This window comes from Pteropus medius, unplaced genomic scaffold (assembly GCF_902729225.1).
Source record: "Pteropus medius unplaced genomic scaffold, Ma_sr-lr_union100, whole genome shotgun sequence".
Classification (NCBI taxonomy): domain Eukaryota; kingdom Metazoa; phylum Chordata; class Mammalia; order Chiroptera; family Pteropodidae; genus Pteropus; species Pteropus medius.
Genome location: NW_024347791.1, coordinates 294,793 through 313,952, shown reverse-complemented (window position 1 = coordinate 313,952; position 19,160 = coordinate 294,793). Strand labels below are relative to the sequence as shown.

Sequence of the window (19,160 nt, the reverse complement as noted above, 5' to 3'; positions counted from 1 at the left end):
CAAGGCTTTTCTGGCTCACACTGTGGCTTGCCTCCTGGCTCCCTACCCTGAGTGGCATATTGGCTCCCAGCGCTGCTGCTGCTTCCCGACAAGGTTGGGTTCCCCCTGGTTTCACAAGGCTGCTGTTTCTCCTGCCTCTGTCTCTCTATCGATCGACGACTGACGATCACGATCAGATCACTTTTATGCCTCCCCTGGCTCTCGCCGCTGTGTTCACCAGGTGCGGTTCCGTCTCGGTCGCCCTCCCAGCCTCCCCCTCGCCTCCCTCAGCCTCTGCCCTCTCTCTCCCCTGCGCGTCGCGATCTGTCCCTCGCCCCGTGCCTGTCCTCTGTCACTCTCTCCCTCGCACTCCCGGCGCGGTCCCCGCTGTCTCGGACCCAGGCCCCCGCCGCCGCCTCGTCCCCGGCTTGCCCGGGAGCCCGAGCTCCCGCCGCCCGCGGCGCGCCGAGAACTCCCAACTCCCCGCACGCCGCCCCGCTTTGCGAGACTTTCGCCCCTCCTCGCACGTGACCCGCGGCGCCCCGCTGCGGAGGCCGCGCCCCCCAGCCCCGGAGCCCCGGGCACCCGGCGGGGCCGGACTCTGCCCCTTCCCCTCCACCCGGCTGGACAGCAAACCCCCTCCCACCCGCCCGCTGCGCGGGGCAGGCGCAGGGGCTGGGGGCTGCGGGGGGCCCCTGCCACAGATCCTGTCCGGGTTTTTCTCCAGACTCCAGGAGTGCTCCTCCCAGAACCCATTCCGAGAAGCCGCTGCCGGGTTTTCTAGCCCCCCAGGGGCAGATGGAGAGGGTTCCTCGTGCCGGGAAGGGAGTGGGTGCGAGAGGGTCCGTACTGGGACCGGTGGCGCTGGGCCACTCCCCTCCTTGGTGTCCTTTTCCTCCACAAGTACCTGCACTCCTGTGCGCCCCGCTCCGCAGACGGAGGTGGCCCTGCTGGAGGGACCCTCGCAATCGCCTAGGCAGCACCGCCCTTTTTTACAGACTGGGAGACTGAGTACCAGAGAGTCACAAGCTTGCTCAAGGTCACCCAGAGGTGGCAAGGCCCGACCAAACTCCATTACGCCCCATTATATCCCCATTTCTCCAAAGAGTCTTGATTAGGGAGCATAGCGCCCTTCTCCTTCCTGCCCTGACTGTGCGCCAGGTCTAGGCCCCACGCTCTGGACTTTGGGGAGAAGACCCCAGCACCTTACAGTCCCTGGCCCCAGCACCTTACAGTCCCTGGCGAGCCAGCCACTTCCGTGGCCATTCGAGGGCGTCACTCCAACCCTCTGAGGAAGCAGGCGGGAAAGTCCGCCTCCTCCTCCAGGGCGATAGGATGAGCGAACACCTGCAGTTAGACAGCCAGAAGAACTTCCTGGGGAGCCCGGACATCTCAGACTAGCCCCAGTTAAGAGAGGGAGAGACTGAGGCACTTATTGAATATTAAATCATCTCTGGCTCCTTCAAGCTGTTCCCCCCCACCAAAAAAAAAAATGCGACCACCGGCACAGGAACTACATGCCTACACGGACTACTAAGGATCGAATCTACCATCACTTTCCCAGAGACCTCCTCTTCACCTGGAAGGATTCAGTCCCAACTCCTCTGCGTGATGCACAGCCAGGCGCCACCTTACTCCACACCCCATGTGCCCACACAGACACCCTGATTCCCATAGATTCCAGAACACACCAGATGCTTCCACAACTCTCTGCCTTTGCACACACATGCTGTTCTTCCTGCCTGAAATGCCCTTCCTCCTTCTCTGCCCAGAGAATTCCTGCCATTCTCCAAGTCCAGCGTCCATACTGCCTCCCCTGGGAAGGCCTCCCGGTGCCCCTGGCAGAAATCATTCATCACGCACTTATTCATTCATCCAGCACTGGGCACAAGTTTGGTTCTTGTTAAGTGGGCTTGGAAGTCAGACCAACCTGAGACTGAAAGCATTTAGGAGCTGCATGACGTTGAGCAAATTTTTTATTTAACCTGTCTGTAAAATGGGGTCCTTAACAGTCCCTCCCCTCACAGGGGCAGATAAGTGAGGTAGATACAATGTACCGCTCATAGTAGGTGCTCAATAAATGTGACCATCCATCCCTTCGCAGTCTGTGCAGACCTTTATAGCGCGTGTCCCATCCTATGCTCACCTCCCTCTTACCTGGCTATGCCTTGCAGGCAGGCAACCAGGACTGAAGTTCCGTTGCATGAATCTTGATGTGTGTACGGGTGGGGGAACTCAAGCCATCTGGATGCTGGCTCAGCAGCAGATGTGTACCTGGTACCTATCACACCTTTCTATGGATTGAGAGTGGGAAGATGCAGGTGAGGCAACTGACCTGTAGTCTCTTCATTTGGCCAGAGGCCTGGCCTAGTGACGGCTCTGGGAGTATGAGGTGCAGGGGAAGGAGGAAGGGCAGGAAGGAGGGGGGAGATGGAGACAGGGGTATCTATAGATCCAGAACTTCTGTTCCTGTGGGGTCGGACCTGATGCTAGGTCACTGGGCACAAGTTTAAGGAAGGGTGGGGACTAGAGGGCAGTGGCTGCTGGGAGAGGGGAGGGCAAAGCCTGGTGGCTGTGACGTCTCGGGGGTTGAGAAGAAACATATGATGATGGTCACCTTGCTGGGCCTGGAGCTGCAGCCTGGGGCCCCCATTGCTCAACTTCTGTAAGGAGGGTCCTGTGGAGGCTGAGGGTAGATTGGGAGGAGGTGGGGAGAGGTGGCAAAGACAGCCGCAGGCAAGGAGAAGTCCGTGGATCCCAGGAAGGGGTCCCTTCTCTACCGCCCAACACTCGTGTGGCTCTGGGCAGCTCGCCTCTCCTCTTTGGGCCTCCATTTCTTCATATGTAAGGTGAGGATCAAATACTAAAAGAGGAATTCGCCCTCGTCCATCCCATGTCTGCGTAGCTGCTGGTAGGGCACAGTGGGGAGGAGGGAGAGGGATGTGAGAAGTGGGGAGGGGGAGGTTTGGCTGTCAGAATCTGGGTGACTCTGGACAGGTTGCTTGTCCTCTTTGGACTGCAGAAGATCATCTAACACAGAAGAACCCCTGGTAGGTGTGAGGGGACCAGGCGCCTCTTGAGCACATGCCCTTAGCCCAGTGCTATTCTAGGACTTCACTAACCCTTACCAGAACTCTACGACACAGGCACTTGTTACTGATGGGGAAACTAAGGCACGGTCTTATCATCACAAGTGGCGCGGCCTGAGTGGCCAACTCTCTGTAAGGGTGAGACTTGCTCTGAAGTTTGATGAGGAAAAATGGTAAAACCTTCGTCTGTCTGTGGCCAGCGCTTCCTGCCCGTTCCCCATTCTCCTTATTCGAGCCTCACGACAACTCTGTGAGGTAGAGACTATGGCAACCCCTTGATCATGGATGAGGAAACCGCACTGAGACATGGAGAGAGGAAGTGCCCTGCCCAGGGTCACTCCGGAAGTAAGCACCTGTCTGAGCCAGGATCCGAACCGGCTCCTAGCTTCTGGGGAAAGGTCATTCCAGGCCGGGGGAGTATTCAAGAACAGGCTCACTCTGAGAGCCCAGTCAGACCTCTCTGGCCCCACGGGAGCCCCGAGAACATGCACAGAGGGCTGGGAGGGCTGGAGGGCAGGACGCTTGGGCTAGGCAAGCAGGAAAGCTGGGAGGGAAGGGAAAGGGCCACTTCGCAATGCCAGAGTCACGGAGTCCAGAGGTTTTCGGCCAAGAGAGTTCCTCAAAGTCCGGCCAGCTCATTCTGCAGATTTGACCAACTGAGGCAGCCCAGCTCCTAAGATTAGAAATCGGACCAGGACACAGCTGGCCTGTCTCAGAACTCCATGAAGTCTGAGCAGCCCTGAGGCATGAAGACGAGAGGTGGAGAAAGCGGCTTTGGAGGTCCAGAGGGCCAGGACCCATCCCAGCAGGCTGTGCCCTGGGGATGGAGGACTGTAGGGGTCTCTCCCACCCTCTGCTCCCATCCTCGCCCACCCCCCAGTACTCAGTAGTCACCAGGGTGGAATATTTTAGCACCTATAGAAAAACCGCCACAGACGGCCTGTGGCAGCTGTTGCTAAGGAGACGCTCCCAAAATAGCCCCCCTCCGCCAACCTTTCCCGCTGCTGCTCCTGCTGTGGGGAGGGGAGGAGGGTGACACACGAGCCTTGGCCCCAGGTTCACCCACCCACCCTTTGCCCCTGGTGCTTGTACCAGCCGAAGACCTGGGCAGCCACAGGTCTGCAGAAGGGGCAGGAGCCAGACTGAGCAGCCACAGTCCTCAGCTGGGGGAAGAAGGTCACCCAGATGAGGGGAGATGGGGGAGAAAAGAAACCTGCACCAAAGACCCCCGGCACACTCCCACATGTGCACAATCACAGCCCGCAAAGTCTTACCCATCCACTGTGAAAACCACAAGTACAAAACCATAAATGCCCATCTAGACATGCATATATATACACCATCAAACACACAAATAGATGCATGGGTAAACACATATGCCACCAATGCACAACACACACCTGCAAGCACATACCACACAGCCACAAATATACACATTTACATACACATATGCAAATACGCGTCCCAAGTACACACACACACACACACCACAACATATGCATTCCTGGCACATGTACACACACACACTAATGTATATACAATCTCATAACACATGAACATACAACTGTGCAAACGTGCCCAGCATGTGGCGCTTGAAGGCCTTTAAGTGGTACTACCCATGGGCTTGGTCCAAGGGGATCATAGCCTGGGACCTCCAGACATCTCACTTAGTGGGGAACCTCTGCCATCCATCCAGCCAAAGGATGGAAGATTAGGAGGAGGTGTACAGGAGGGTGGGTGGAGGGTGATGTCTCTGTGAACCCCTCTAAGTGGTCGGCTGGGGACCAAAGGATCCCTGGCACCCAGGAGACCCGCCTTGGGCCCATTCTTTGAGAACTGGTAAGTGAGGGGAGGGAACTCTCACCTGCAGACCGGAAGCCTCTGGGCATGGAGTTCTGAGCCCCAGGTTCACTGTGCAAGCTGGATGACAATGTGGCTGCAGTTGGGGCTGGGGCGACAATGAGGGCAAGAAGGCATAGGGCGAGAACAGTGATGGTCCTTGACACGTGCAAAGCACTTTACAGTTTATAAACCACTCGTTATTTCGCACGCTTAGGAAGAGCTACACTGAGTGGCGTCGTCCCCATCTCTGCGACCCAGACAGAAGAGGGGATTTGAAGACCACACGAAAGTTACCAGCAGAGCTGGAACCAGAGCCCAAGGAGGCGCCGGCACCCAGCCCTCCGTGCCTTCCCCTTGGCTGCGCTGAACGAGCTGGAAAGCAGGCCGTCAGGGTGCAGGCTTGGCTTTGCCCCTGATTCGCCCTGTGATATTGGCAGCCAAACCCTCCATCGCCCCACCTGGAAAGCTGGGAGTGAATCCCAGGGCTGTGTTCAGGCAGCAGTTTGTGGCCATAGCGGGAGCTGGGGAGTGGTGCCTGCTGGATACCCTCGAATGCCCGCGCAAGGACGGAGGGCGCGGAGTCGCTCCCCTCCGCGCTTAGCCAGCCGCTTTCTCTCTCCAGCCTCGCTTCGTGGCTCCGGTTCATTAATCCGGTCTCCGAGTTGTCGCTGGCGCCTCGTCACTCGGGAGACGCGACGAGCGGCTTGCGGTTGCCTTGGGAACCTCGCCGGGGCCAAGGCGCGCGGCGCACGACTTCAGGCGCAGGGCGCTGGGCTCTGGGCCTGCGCCGCGCGCCGCGAGTGGCATTTGGAATCTCTGAGAGACACCTGTCGCCAGCGGCGAGGGGAGGAGACGTCGCGGCTAGGGTTGTGTTTTTCTTTTTTTTAAATTAAGTTGTAACTTAATGCATACGTCTTCGATGAATTTTACATACGCATAAAACTCGCATAACCACCGCTCTGATCAAGATACAGAACACTTCCAGCGCCCCAGAAGGTTTCTTCCGGTCGAGAGGTTATTTTTAATTGTCTTTTTTTGCACTTCTCCGGGAATAAACTGGCGAGGGGAATGATCGCTTTCCAATGACACAGAATTTCCGTGTCTTCTCCGGTCTCTGCTTTGCGAGGCCCTCCTTGAACCTCGGTGTCCCGTAAGGGGAGCGTATGTCTCGTGGTTTACTCCTTGCGAAGCGCTTTAGAAACCTAGGGAACTTTCCCTATGAAGTCAGTCCTACTTATTTTATACCCAGGTTACTGATGAGAACACTATGACTTGGAGCGATTGAATAAATTGCCTAAATGCGGACAGCTCGTTCGTGGTGGAGCTTGAGATTCCAACAAAGGTCTGTCTGACCTTGACGTTAATCTTTTTTTCTCTTTCTCTCCACCACCCCAGGTCGTTCGCCTCTTTTAAAGAACAGTACAAATAAAATGCGCTGGGAGAGCAGGTCGGATCGTATCTCTGCCATGTTGTGCATGTAGTTCCTACTTGGGACTCGACTCTCTTCCCCCAGGTTTTGTCCTTGCGTCGAGCTCCAACTCATCCTTCAAAACCCACCAGGGCATCCTCTAAAGCCTTCCTAACTGCAATCTTCCGTCGCAACTCCCCCCTCAAGCCCAAGGTAAGGCTCTCTCCTCTGCCCCAAATGCACATGCACCCGCCTCCCGCAGAGCGCGCGCCCAAGGGCTTCTCGAGGCTGCGTCTCAGTTCAGCCTGAAAGGCGCCCAGCGCCCAGCTGTTCTCCACTAACCGTGCTTGGAACTGAAAGTGGAGAAGATGCTTTGGAACCTTTGTTTCCCGCTCTGTAAGGATGGGGCCCGCAGTGGCCCTGCCGAAGTCACTCAAAAGATAGATATTGAGTCAGGGAAAGAGCTTTGAGAACACCTGGGGTAGAACCGCGTGCAAAGGCTATCCTCAGCCCACTTGGACTCCGTTAGGGAATAGGCTCGTCCGCGCCTCCAGCGCCAGACCTCGGGGCTCCCTGGGGAGAGTTCATTCCTCTTAGGAGGGCAGGACGGGGTGGGGTGGGGTGGGGTGGGAGAAGCGTCCACTCGCAGAGGCCAGAAGCAGCCATGGCGAACCCTAGAGGGCCCGAAGGGAGCCCCAGAAGTCCGGGCCCAAGCTCCCCCTTCCTTCCAGGTGCCCCTGCCCGGCGGCGAGGGGCGCAGATTAAGTCGTGGAGTATCCTCAGGGTGGCGACTTGCAGCATACATTCCCTAACATACTAAAGGGCCAGGACCAGAAGGAAAAAAGATCATATATACCTGTTTTCCCCCCCTTTCTCTCTCTGGTAAATCTAACTTTAAACATACATTTTGCTCTGTTAATGAGGAAAAAAGACTCATTGCCCTTTGAACCCAAGGAAATTCCCCTCTTGGCTTCCCTTCAATCGCATTCATACAGCAGACACATTTCCGGTGTCAGGAAAGTGAGGAAGGGAAGGAAGACAGGCTCAGCACCACCTGGCATCGGAGACAGTGTCTGATTCTGCAGGTGGCCGGTGCGCTGGCATGGGCTAGGGCCAAGGGCTTTAAATGAATAGGATTCTTCCACTTCACCTGGAGGAAGAGGGAGTACTTGAAAAATATTCCACCTTGAAGATGGGGTAGGTATGAGAAAGGCAGGGCTGATTATTAAGGATGGAGTGGTAGAACTTTGGGGAGAGGAGGTCTACATGACCTGGAGGGAGCGAGAAAGGAATTTGAGCCTCTGTTTCCTCATCTGTAAAACAGGAGAGATGAGGTCCCTGCCTTGAGATGTAGGATGTATCAGTTTCACAGGGAAGACTAGATACAAGGAGGGCCAAGTAACCAGTCAGCAATACTCCTATCTTCATGACCCCATTTAACAGATGCGAAAGCCGAGGCCCAGAGAGGGGACACGGAGGGCTCAAAGCCACCGTGGTCACAACGAGATCTTGGCCCTGGGGCCACCCAGCCTGGGCTCTTTCCCCTCCACCACCATGGTGGTCACTCCTCGGACCTCCCTTGGCCTTGGCCAGTTCCCTTGCGGCGCCCCTGGAGGAACAGGGAAGAGGGGGATTCTAGCCTTGTTCCAGGGCCCCCTGACAGCTTGAGCTGCTTCTCAGGAGGACAGATGTTTTACCAAATGGCAAATGTCTGTGCTTTTCCCTGGCTAGGGGAGGAGGTGGGCGCTGAGAAAGAGATGCCAGCTGGTTGGGCAGAGAGAACTGTAGCCACACCTGAGGTATTTAAATAGCCACCGCCTTCTCTGGGCATCAGCTGGAAGGGAGGCATCTGGGCAGGGTCCAGTGGGGGAGCAGGGAACAGAACAACCCATTCAGAACCTGTCACAGCCCCAGGATGAGTGCCTGACTCCTCCTTCGGGAGGGACCTGGAACATGCATCTCACCGCCCATAGCCTTAATAGCCATCACCTGCAAAGTGAGGATTTAAAGGCTGATTGGAGGCCTGTTGAGGCTGAACAGAGAGAATCTGACTAACGTGTCTGACCCCCACGTGGCACCCAGTAGATGTTCACTACTTGATGACTATTGTTATCCAAACCTCTGTACCAGGGCAGGATTCCCCACTGCAGCACCCCAGACAAATGGGCACCCACCCCCTGCTCGACCACCTCTCATGACAGGAAGCTCATCACCTCTCATGACAAACCACAGTGAAATATAATGAGTTAATTGCATGAACCCTGAAGTCAGACTGTGTATTGGAATCCAGGCTCTACTATTTAGTATCTGAGTGACCTTAAGCAAAGTACTTAACCTCTCTGTGCCTCAGTTTCCTCAATGTAAAATGGGAATGAATAACAACCCTACCTCCCTTGTAGTGTTGTTTAGATCAGTGCCTCTCGAGATTTCTGTGCACACGAATCACCCAGGGGTCTGTTTAACCAATTTTCATTCAGCAGGTCTGGGGTGGGGTCCAGGATTCTTCGTTCCCAGAATACAATGCAGAAGCTGCTGGTCCTTTGACCACATTTTGAGTCTCAAAGGACTGCCTTGTTCTGGAAGTCATAGCGAGGAGGCCGTGGAGGGTCGGTCACGAGCAGAGGGGGTGGGTGGGAGGAGGCCAGTAGGGTAGGGAGGGATGAAGGGACCACACGGGAGAAGGAAAAAGCAGATGTGTGGGAAGAGCCCCTGGCTCATGCAGGCTACTCCTACAGATGCAGAGACCAAGGCCCAGAGAAGGTGGGTGACCTGCTCAGGTCACACAGCACTGGGAGGACTTCCACCCAACCATGGTCCTTCACCCTTCACCTGGCTTGCCTCCCAGCCTGCGGGCCGACCCCTGTCCCCCAGGCCCTGGAGTCCCTCCTGGCCTGTGCTTCTGTTTTACATCTTGTCATATCAAGAAGAGGGAGACATTGGTGATGTCAGTCTGACTCCAAACCTGAGAGGCCTTGGGTAGGTAGCATTGTTCCCCTCCAACAGGTTAGGTCAGGACAAGGTGGCTTTTCAAATAAACACGGGTGGGGGGCATCAGGCTCCAGCTCTTCTCACCCCAGGGAGCCCAAGGAGGAGGTGTTCAAACCCTAGGACACTGATGACAGTAGCGTGGGCCACGGTGTATGGGGCACTTCCAATGTGCTTGGCTCATGCCAGCACTGACTCCACCTGCGCAGGACTCCACCCTGGCACCGGTGTTATTAGCCCTGGGTACGGATGACGGAACTGAGGCAGAGAGATGGAGCCCGCTGGCTTGCCCAAGGTCATGTGCGGGAGGACCCCGGGTTGAGGAGGGGAGGCAGAGCTCGGACTCCGGGCAGCCACCTCTCCCGGCATCAGAGGTGCGGGACGTGGCGGGCCCCTCGCAGGCACGGAGCGGCGGGCCCAGGCCGGAAGCCCCCAGCCTGGCCAGGCCGCCCCGCCCGCCGGGAGCCGAGGCGCTGGGACGGGCCGGGGGCGGGACCTCGGGCGGCGGCGCTTCCTGGCTCCCGGGCGCTGTGGCCGGCCTGGCCACGTCACCGCCCGGCCCAGAGCTCGCTGGCAGAGCGGCGGCGCCCGGGCGGAGTGCGGGACTCGGCGGCGCGGGCAGAGGCGCGCGGGACCCACAGGCAGGCCAGGGACGTGGCCGCCGCCTCGGCCGCCGCAAAGTTTCCAGGAGTTGCCTGCGCGCGCGCGCAGGCCCGGCGGGCTGGAACATGAACGTGTTCCGTATCCTCGGCGACCTGAGCCACCTCCTGGCCATGATCTTGCTCCTGGGGAAGATCTGGAGGTCCAAGTGCTGCACCGGTGAGGGGCGCGCCCAGCGGGCGGGGGGGACCCCGGAGCGGGGTGGGGGTGGGGGGGCTCCGCTGGGCCTCTGCTGGCCAGCCTCATGTCCCTTGCCTGCCGGGCTTGAGGGAGACCTCCTGATGGTCTCTTCAGGGTGGGGACTTCTGCTTGGGGGTGACCGAAACAGTTTTTGCACAGCTCCGCTTCCAAAGAAAACATAAACTGGTACCGTAATCAAAGAAGGAGGACCCTGGAGATTTTGGAGGGGGGATGGGCTTGCGCCTTCACCCACACTCCCCTTTATCCCTCCTCCCCATTGCCACTGCTATTTGGAAGAGGAGGGGGGCCGGGCGGAGGCGACACCCTCTCCTCCTGCCAGTCATCCCCTTTGCTCCTGAACAGCAGCGCCCTGGGCCCATTGTTCGTTCTCCTCCCCCTCGGGCCCAGGGTGGGGGGCAGAGGAGGTGGGAACACGGTGGCCCCCAACTCTCAGTCTTTTCTTTCCTTCTCCTACCACTGCTGCCCCCTTGCAGACATCCCCCAGGGCTGGGCCCTCTTCCCTCTCCCACCTGTGTGTGATGTGGCAGAAGAGGCCAAGCCAGCCCAGGTGGGCATGGAGCTGCCCCTGAGCAGAAGCCGGGGGACGGGATGGCGGGAGGCGTCCCTCTTTGTGCTCAGTAGTCTGACTTCCCTGCTGGAGGTTTGGAGAAGTTTCAGGTCTGGACTGGTGGTGGCCAAACACACCCAGTGCATTAAGTGGCTTCCCAAGCCTCCTGCAGCCATGTTGTCTTCGGGTGTCCTTTGTGCTGGGGCGAGGGGATACAGAGATGAGCGCAGGCTCCTCGTGGGCACCAAGGAGGCAGAGAGCCGACCCCTGAAGGCTTCAAGGACGGTGCTGGTTCCTGGAGGATGGGCAGGGCGTCTCGCCCAGGAAGGCTGTGCTGGGTGGAGGGCACTAAAGGTGCAAAAGCCCAAAGGTCACAGAGGTCAGGGCATGTCCTGGGTTTGGGGGTTGTCGGGGAGGGAGATGATTCCGGGTGGGAGGGTGGCCCAAATGTGACAGGGCCTTGTCTGTCAAGCTACGGAGTTGGGATTAGGGAGCCTTGGAAGGTTTGGGAGCAAGGGAGGGAGCTCAGAAAGGGACCTGAAGCATGACGCTGAGGGGCCAAGAGAGGAGGCAGAGAGAGCAGCGTGGAGGCCACCAGCCTGGGGGGCTCAGCGGGAGTGAAGGATAAGCGCCCATGGGAGGGGCCGTGCAGAGCCTTGGTAAGGACGTGGGTCTTTATTTTAAGGGCCTTTGGGAGCCACTTAAGAGCTTTAAGCAGAATTTTATTTTACAAATAGCCCATTGAGAGAATTGGAATTAGGAGAAGGGCGGGTAGCAAGGAAGGACTTGGAAAGACCAATTGGGGGTCACGGGTGGGATGGCTGGGCTGAGTGAGGGCCACTAGGGTGGGAGCAGTGGAGCTGAGAAGTGGGGAGGGGAGGGACTAAGGGGAGAGAGACTCAAGGATGGCTCTTGGTTTTCTGGCTTGAGCATGGAGGGGATGGAGGTGGCATTTATGAAGGAAGGAGACAGGACAAGGAGCGGGGTTCAAGAGGCGATGACAAGTTTGATCAGGCAAGGATATGTAGGTCTGAACTCGGAGGAGAGTCTGGAGCAGGACCGTCCCTGGCATGTGGGACAAGGTGGAAAAAGGGACAGAGGGAGAAGAGAGGTTTAGGTGGCTAGGAGGACAGGAGCGGCCAGAGGAGGTGAGAGGCCAGCGGTGTGGACAGTGGTTCCGGATACACGGGGTTCAAGATGGACAGAGTGCTCAGTGAGAGATTGGGTGAATGAGGACAGGTTGGCCTTTGGATGCAGAAATGTGGGCGCATGCACGGGTGGGAGTGGTTTGGGGAAGTCTCCAGACTGGTGTAGGCTTGAGGGGACGAGAGAAGAGGGAGGCAGGGCATCTGCTCACCTCACTCTGGAGCCACCTCCATGATATAACAGAAGTGGCCAGAAGGAGCCTGGGGAGCATGCTGGCTAAATGCAGCATCGATTCCTGGATTGGATCCTGGAATGGAAAAAGGGCATCAGTGGGAAAACTGGTGAAATGCGAATCAAGCCCGGAGTCTCGTCGGTAGTGCTGAGCCCATGCTAATTCATTAGTCATGGTCGCTGTGCGCTGTGCGGTGACTGCAGGATGTTAACACTAGGGGAGGCCAGGGCCAGGGCCCCCGGGGACGCTGTGCTGTCTTCCTAACTCTTCTCTACATCTCAAATTCTTACAAAATGAAAAGCCAAAAAAGAAAGAGGCCAAAGCGGGTGAGGAAACAGCATGGAAAGTATGACCCCGACTTTGTCACCTCGATGTAGCTGTACGTGCCATGTGTGCACACACGTGTCATGTGTCCGGATGGGCAACGAAGCTCTGGAAGGGTGCACGTGGAGGCTTTGAGATTCAGGTGGCAGCTGCTTTCTAACTTACAGCTTTAGGTATCGTCTGATTTTTGTTTTACAAAGAGTGAAAATAGTCATAACACATAACGTTTATTACTAGAAAAAGGGGCTTTTTTAATCTTTAAATTTTAGAAGAATAGAATGCTCCCCTGGTCCCTTCTCTACCTGCTCTGGTCTCCCTGGCGAGTCAGTGAGTTGTTCTCCAAAAGACAGAGCTTTGGGGATTGTAGGCGGAGCTCTGGGGGTGGAGTGAAGAGAAGACTCGACCCCGCCACCCACCCGGCCAATCACACCACCCCTGGCACCCTTTCCAGAGCAAGAACCGGGGCAGGCGCATGCCCTGGCTTCTCAATGTTCGGTCTTTATTTGGAGACTGGGAGACAGATCACAGCCTAATGAGGGGAAGAGACTCAAGTGATCCAATGGGAAGGGGTGTTTTCTGTCCCTTGCAGAGCCGCAGTGTCTGGACAGGGTATCATCATTAAGGGCAATTAGACACTCTGGAGGTCTTTCCAGCTCAGGCTCCAGGGGCCTCGAGTGCATGTGGGCCTGGGGGTCTGTGTCTCATTGTCTCGTGTCCCCCTCTGGCCATAGGCATTTCTGGAAAGAGCCAGATCCTTTTCGCTCTCGTCTTCACCACCAGGTACCTCGACCTGTTCACCAACTTCATCTCCATCTACAACACAGTCATGAAGGTGAGGGGGATGGGTGGCCGTGGTGGGGGAGGCCTGCCGAGGACCACCACACGGTGAGACAGTACGCTTGGGAACTCAGGCTATGGAGCCAGGCAGACCTCGTGTGAGCCCTGGCTTTGCAGCTGAGCAGTCGCGGGACCTGGGCTGGGGCAAGGCCTTGGGACTCTGTGTGCCTGTGTCCTCCTCTGCAAAATGAAGATACTAGTTTTTGTTGTAAAAATTTAAATGAGGTCATAAAGGTAAATATACATGTATTTTTACTGTCATATATTAAACATTTAATAAAGATTAGCTGTTATCATGGTTAAAAAATAAGCAAAAAAATCAAACATGGTTTTCTGAGCTTTCAAAGAACTTATTCAACCATCCATCCGACAAATATTTATTGAACACCTACTGAGAGCCAGGTCGCTGAAGAAGACATGAGGCTCCTGTTCTCATGTACCCACATTCTAATGGGTGGGGTGGGGGGACCAATAATAAAACAATCAAGAAAAACTGGCTAGGGTTAGGGATAGGCTATGCAAATCATCGAAACAGGGTGATTTGCCCAGCATTTGTTTTGTTCTGGGCCTGTGTTAGGGGCTGGGGATACAGATTCGATTAAATTAAAAAAAAAAAAAAAATAGAGTCTGTAATAGAGAACGGATAGGGATCTAGCTATTCAGGGAGTGTGATCAAGAAGGGCCTCTCTGTAGAGGTGACATGTAAGCCAAGACCTGAGTGACACAAGGAACCAACCGGCTATGTGAGGAGCAGAGGGAGAACGTTCTAAGCAGAAGGAATAGTTGTTGCAAAGACCCCCAAGACAGGAAAGACAGCGCGGGGGGAGCTCGGCAGGCAAGGGATGCCACTGGTGGTAGAGATGCTGACAGAGGCCGGGTGAGGGTCAGATGGTCAGGTTAACAGTCTGAAGTGAATTTTGTTACGGGAAGCTGTTGCTTTGAAGCATGGCTGTTTTACAGAAGGAGAAACCGAGCCTCTCTCAGTTCTGCTCTCATGTCCCAGCCCCTGGTCAGTGATTGTTGGGTTATGTTGAAGTGAGGCATTTTCTGAGCTTTTAGCCAACCATCCTAGCTCTTTAAGGCAACATAGTTTGGTGGAAAGAGCCCAGGCTTCAGAGTCAATAAAAGTGGGATGTAACTGCTTGGATACTGATAACAGAAACTTAAACATTTTGAGTTATTTTGATAAGGGTTTATTTTTTCTTTACTCATAACGCAAAATTTTGGTGTGGGCAGTCCAAGTCTGGGCTGGAAGCTCCTTTTAACTTTCTACTCTGCCGTCTTGAATATGACCAGGACTCATGGGTGCATGACCTGTGCAGTTGTTCAGAAGGGCTCCATGCTTGATTTAATGCTCTGCTATTGCCATCTTGAAATTCCTAATTTTTGAATAAGAGGCCCTATAGATTATATAGGCTAGTTCTGAATGTGATATCTAGCTTCAAGGTTGCCTCAGGGTCGCAAAATGGGTGCTAGAGCTCCTATCATCACATCATATTGTGGGCAGGAAGGACAGGGAAAGGGAGAAAGCAATAGGGTGCCTGCCAACTGATTATGCCCTTTTTAAAGAGTTTTCTCCACACTCTACCCAGTAACTTCCATCTGCATGTCACTGACCATCCTTATCTGCAAAGGAGGCTGGGAAAAGTTTTTAGTGGGTTCAGTGTCTAACAGGAATCCTTTTTTTAAGGAAGAAAGGCTACATTTGGGGGAATCCTGCCTTTCTTGCAGGGCTATTATGAAGATGACATAAGATAATATATGTGAAGTACCCAATACCCAGAAGATAGTTAACCAAAGCAATTTCTCTTTCTCCTCTCGATATCAGAGATGTCCCTCTGGGATTCCAGACATCTTGTTTCTAGGATTAGTGGAAGGGAGGCTGCTATTACCTGTTGGTGTTGAACTCAGTGTGAACTTCAATCTGAGATCCTGAAATCATTGTCTACTTAAATTCAACACGCAAGTAACAAACACCACCTGCTTAGCTCATTCTCTGCCCGAGCCCTGGCAGGGACTGATGAGGTCCAGGAAGCGCAAAGAGGTCAGTTTCCACATTTCTATGAGACGAAGTGATCTCCACTTCATTGACTCATTCCAGCATTTGTGCTGGCCCTAGGGATTCAGACGTGGACAGGACACAGACCCTGTTATAGGAATCGCCTCTCACAGGGGAGACAGACTGTCACATTTACAGAACGTGATCATGGCAGCAGTGAATATTTTTACATAGGGCTGTGGTGACACAGTATGTGTGGCTCATTCTGGTGAGAAAAAGACTTCGAGGAAATAACTTAGTCGGAGTTTTTAGATACAAATAGTTCTTTAGGCTAGTGTAGTCCCAGATTGGCAGCATCAGCATCACATAGGAACTTGCTAGAAATTCAAATCCTCAGGCCCACTCATACCTACTAGATCAAAAACTGTGGGGTAGGGAAGGGGCAGCCATCCATGTGAGTTTGATGCACATTCCAATATGGGAACCTCTGGCCTAAGAGGTTTGAGATATCAGATCTTAAAATCATTTTATGCTGGGGTCATTAGAAAAAGAGCTTTTCTAAGGAGTAGTGATCAAAGGATTCAAGGGAGGATAGTCCTTGTAGAAGGATGCTCACGCCATTGATACAGATCTGGAAGTTGAGGTTTTAAAAGTGCCCTGGAATGCCACTGCTAAATCCTCCAACAAAGACCAATCCTGGCTTTTTTTGCCTAACACTTTACAGTGAGGAGACACCTGGGTACCTTGGTCTTCATGGAAGCATTGTCAGTCCCAATTAGAAGCACGGAGCTACTAGCAGAGGGTTATTAGCTTCAGGTTCTAGGCCACTGGATCTAAGAGAAATTTCACATTTCACCTCTTCTGCCTTAAAGCAGAGCACTAGCCCTTAGGTTTAGTAGGTGCCTATACAGAGGGGCTTTGAAGCCAAGCAAATAGGCAGGGAAATGACTTCATCAATTGTCACGTTTCTCTCCCTTTTTAGGTGATTTTTCTCCTCTGTGCCTATGTCACAGTGTACATGATCTATGGGAAATTTCGGAAAACATTTGACAGTGAGAATGACACGTTCCGCTTGGAGTTTCTTTTGGTCCCAGTCATTGGCCTCTCCTTCCTAGAAAACTATAACTTCACTCCCCTGGAGGTAAGGGACCCAGGGTACTAACTCTCAAAGGCAAACATGCTCCCTAACAGCCTGCCCTGCTAAGGTCTGGGCTTGCTTTCTTCTGCAGCTGTGACTATCACTCCTACTATTAGTTTAGAATAATTAGCAACTATCCATACTGTTCCACTTAAAATTGAGGACATCTAAAGGTGATGTTCATAACAAAGCAGGCATCCCAGCAGCACTTAAGGCTGCTGAGACCAGGCTGAGATCTCAACTCAGTAGGTCTGGGCAACAAGCATCTGGGGAGATTCTGATGCTGATGTTTATGGACTGTATTTTGAGAAACCATAGCCTCAAGGTGAGTTTATTACAATAAAATCCTGCAACAATTCAAAATTATGTGCTATAGAAATGTTCATACTATGTTGTGGAAAAAGCAATAGGCTTGAATCTTTAAAAAACTGTTTTACAGAGAAAAGGGGTGGAATAACATACTATTAAAATGCTAAAAATTATAAGAACATGATTTACTTTCTTGTATTCTCTCCAATAAACATATTTTAGTAATTCTTTTAAAGAGATGAGCCCTTTCTTGATCAGCCTCCTCTGGCCACTTCTCTCTTTGGCTCAGATCCTCTGGACTTTCTCCATCTACCTGGAATCGGTGGCCATCCTGCCCCAGCTCTTCATGATCAGCAAGACGGGAGAGGCCGAGACCATCACTACTCATTACCTGTTTTTTCTGGGGCTGTACCGGGCACTCTACCTGGCTAACTGGATCAGGCGGTACCAGACTGAGAATTTCTATGATCAAATTGCAGTGGTGTCTGGAGTGGTACAAACCATCTTCTACTGTGACTTCTTCTACTTGTATGTGACCAAAGGTAAGTGCTGAGAACAGCGTTGCTGGCACTGGCCCAAAGAGATGCTCACCCACTCAACATTTGAGGGGATATGGAAGTGAGGGAGGCAAGTCTCGGCCCCTCATTGTGCTTATTCTAATGGGAGATGACAAATATTTTTAGGAAACAGTGCCATGGAAAAAATAGACCAAATAGGATACTGTATGTGCAGTGTAAAAACACTACAGGGAAGACAGCTATGAGGTAATATAAGAAAAACATAGAAAACCATTTGAGAACAGCTCATGTACTGGCCTCAAGGCAAGAACTAGCTCGGTGGAATAAGACAAAAAGGCGAGTGTGTTCAAAATACACGAACCTGGAGATACAGGTCAAGCAAGGTCCGACAAATAGGGCCTCACAGGCCAAGGGTAAGGGGTTTGCATTTTGATCGCCAAGATCTGCTATTGGAGAAACTGTTTTGAAAACCAATCCACCAGCTGCTATTTAGGATAAAAAGCGGCTAAGGCCAGAAATTAGTTATGGGGAAGTTGTCCAGGAAGATCACCAGTGTGAAAGGATGTGGACAAATCTCTTGGGAGTAGAGTTGAGGAACTGCCAAAGGCCTAAGGGGTGGTGATGGTATCAATCACCGAGACAGGGATCAGGGTCTGTAGTCAACCTGTGTTGACATTTCCCCCTTGGCTTTAACATCGGAATGCCTACGTGAACACGGATTAGATAGTAAACTTATGAAGTTATAAAGGAGTTCCTTCATCAATGCGGTGAATTCTAATTTCATCTTTCCTTCTAGTCCTTAAAGGGAAGAAGTTAAGTCTTCCAATGCCAATTTGAAGGCCCTCAGAGACGTTCTGCAGCTCAAGGACAGACACAAAGCAAGCTATGTGAAATGTCCTACTGGGTGACTTATACATGACTCAGACCCAATGTTAAAATTAATGCCAGAAAAATGCTTAGTGTGGATTTCAGCAAAGCACTGACCATTCTATCTAGAAGACCTCATCACTCTCTCTTATAGAGGTAATGAAAAAGGGGCAACTTTCTTGTTGCTTTGTGACTCAAATTTTTGCATTAAGACCAATCCCACCTCCCTTTCACATTTTTAGGTGCTAAGATGATTTCCAACATCCCCAACCCTGGTCTTGAAGCAAATAAAAATTATAAGAGGACTACCATTGGACCATAGTCAGAATTTGTAGCAATAAAAAGCTCACAGTTTATTGTCAAGTGTTTTATTTATACCTACAAAAGAAAACAAGATGGTATCAAAAGGACAATTTACATACTAAGAATAGCAACATAGCTTTTAGCATCCTGTGCCTGAACATCACACACCTACAAATCTTTCAAGTCTTAACGCAACAGGAATGTGTTCAGAGACCAGCAAGGACATGAATAGAGAGCACTGATCCCAAGCAAAAGCCACCAACCTTTTAGATGAGAGAAGTCCACACATGAACTGTTAGGGATTGGGGAGAAGCACCCCATAGCTCAATACTGAAATCTTTTCTTTAAATGAGTCTCAACCATGATGGCAATACCTAGCCTCAAATGAGATCTCTTCTGCTCATGTTCTGAAGCAAAGGCAGAACCTGAATTGAGTGACAAACAGGGAGGCAGAAGAGTTAGAGCTGTAGGAAAAACTCTGCTAGATTCTAGCTGTGTTCAGTCCACAGCAGCCTGAGATTTGGAATATGCTGTTATTTTGACTGATTACAACACCACACCCCTGGTGGAAAAAAGAAGCAAGCAGCAGACCAAAAAAACCAAAACAAAACAAAAAAAACGCTTGCTTGCCCAGAGACTTTTCCCCACAAAAAGGATGCCTGTAAGACCTGCAAGAGCAGGACACCCCCTCTGGTGGCACCTGTTAAAAAAACAAAAACAAAAAAAAACAAAAAGAATTTTGGTGTAGCGCCGTCTACAATGGACAGGTTAGTGCT

At 52.9% G+C, this 19,160-nt stretch overlaps 1 protein-coding gene across 1 annotated transcript; it reads left to right on the top strand.

Annotated features, from left to right (window-relative positions):
* The first annotated feature begins 9,856 nt into the window (after positions 1-9,856).
* Positions 9,857-18,437, top strand: KDELR3 (KDEL endoplasmic reticulum protein retention receptor 3). Its single transcript, XM_039877677.1, has 5 exons — positions 9,857-10,122; positions 13,145-13,245; positions 16,232-16,390; positions 16,986-17,238; positions 18,011-18,437. Exons 1-5 carry the CDS (start codon positions 10,032-10,034, stop codon positions 18,049-18,051), a joined length of 645 nt encoding a protein of 214 aa, XP_039733611.1. The 5' UTR covers positions 9,857-10,031; the 3' UTR covers positions 18,052-18,437.
* Positions 18,438-19,160: the final 723 nt, after the last annotated feature.

Bases quoted from the DNA above. Each gene is read 5' to 3' on its own strand.
- KDELR3 (XM_039877677.1), top strand. From the start codon at position 10,032: ATGAACGTGTTCCGTATCCTCGGCGACCTGAGCCACCTCCTGGCCATG. The intron at 10,123-13,144 runs GTGAGGGGCGCG...CTCTGGCCATAG, and splicing joins GAGGTCCAAGTGCTGCACCG to GCATTTCTGGAAAGAGCCAG. The intron at 16,391-16,985 runs GTAAGGGACCCA...TCTTTGGCTCAG, and splicing joins ATAACTTCACTCCCCTGGAG to ATCCTCTGGACTTTCTCCAT.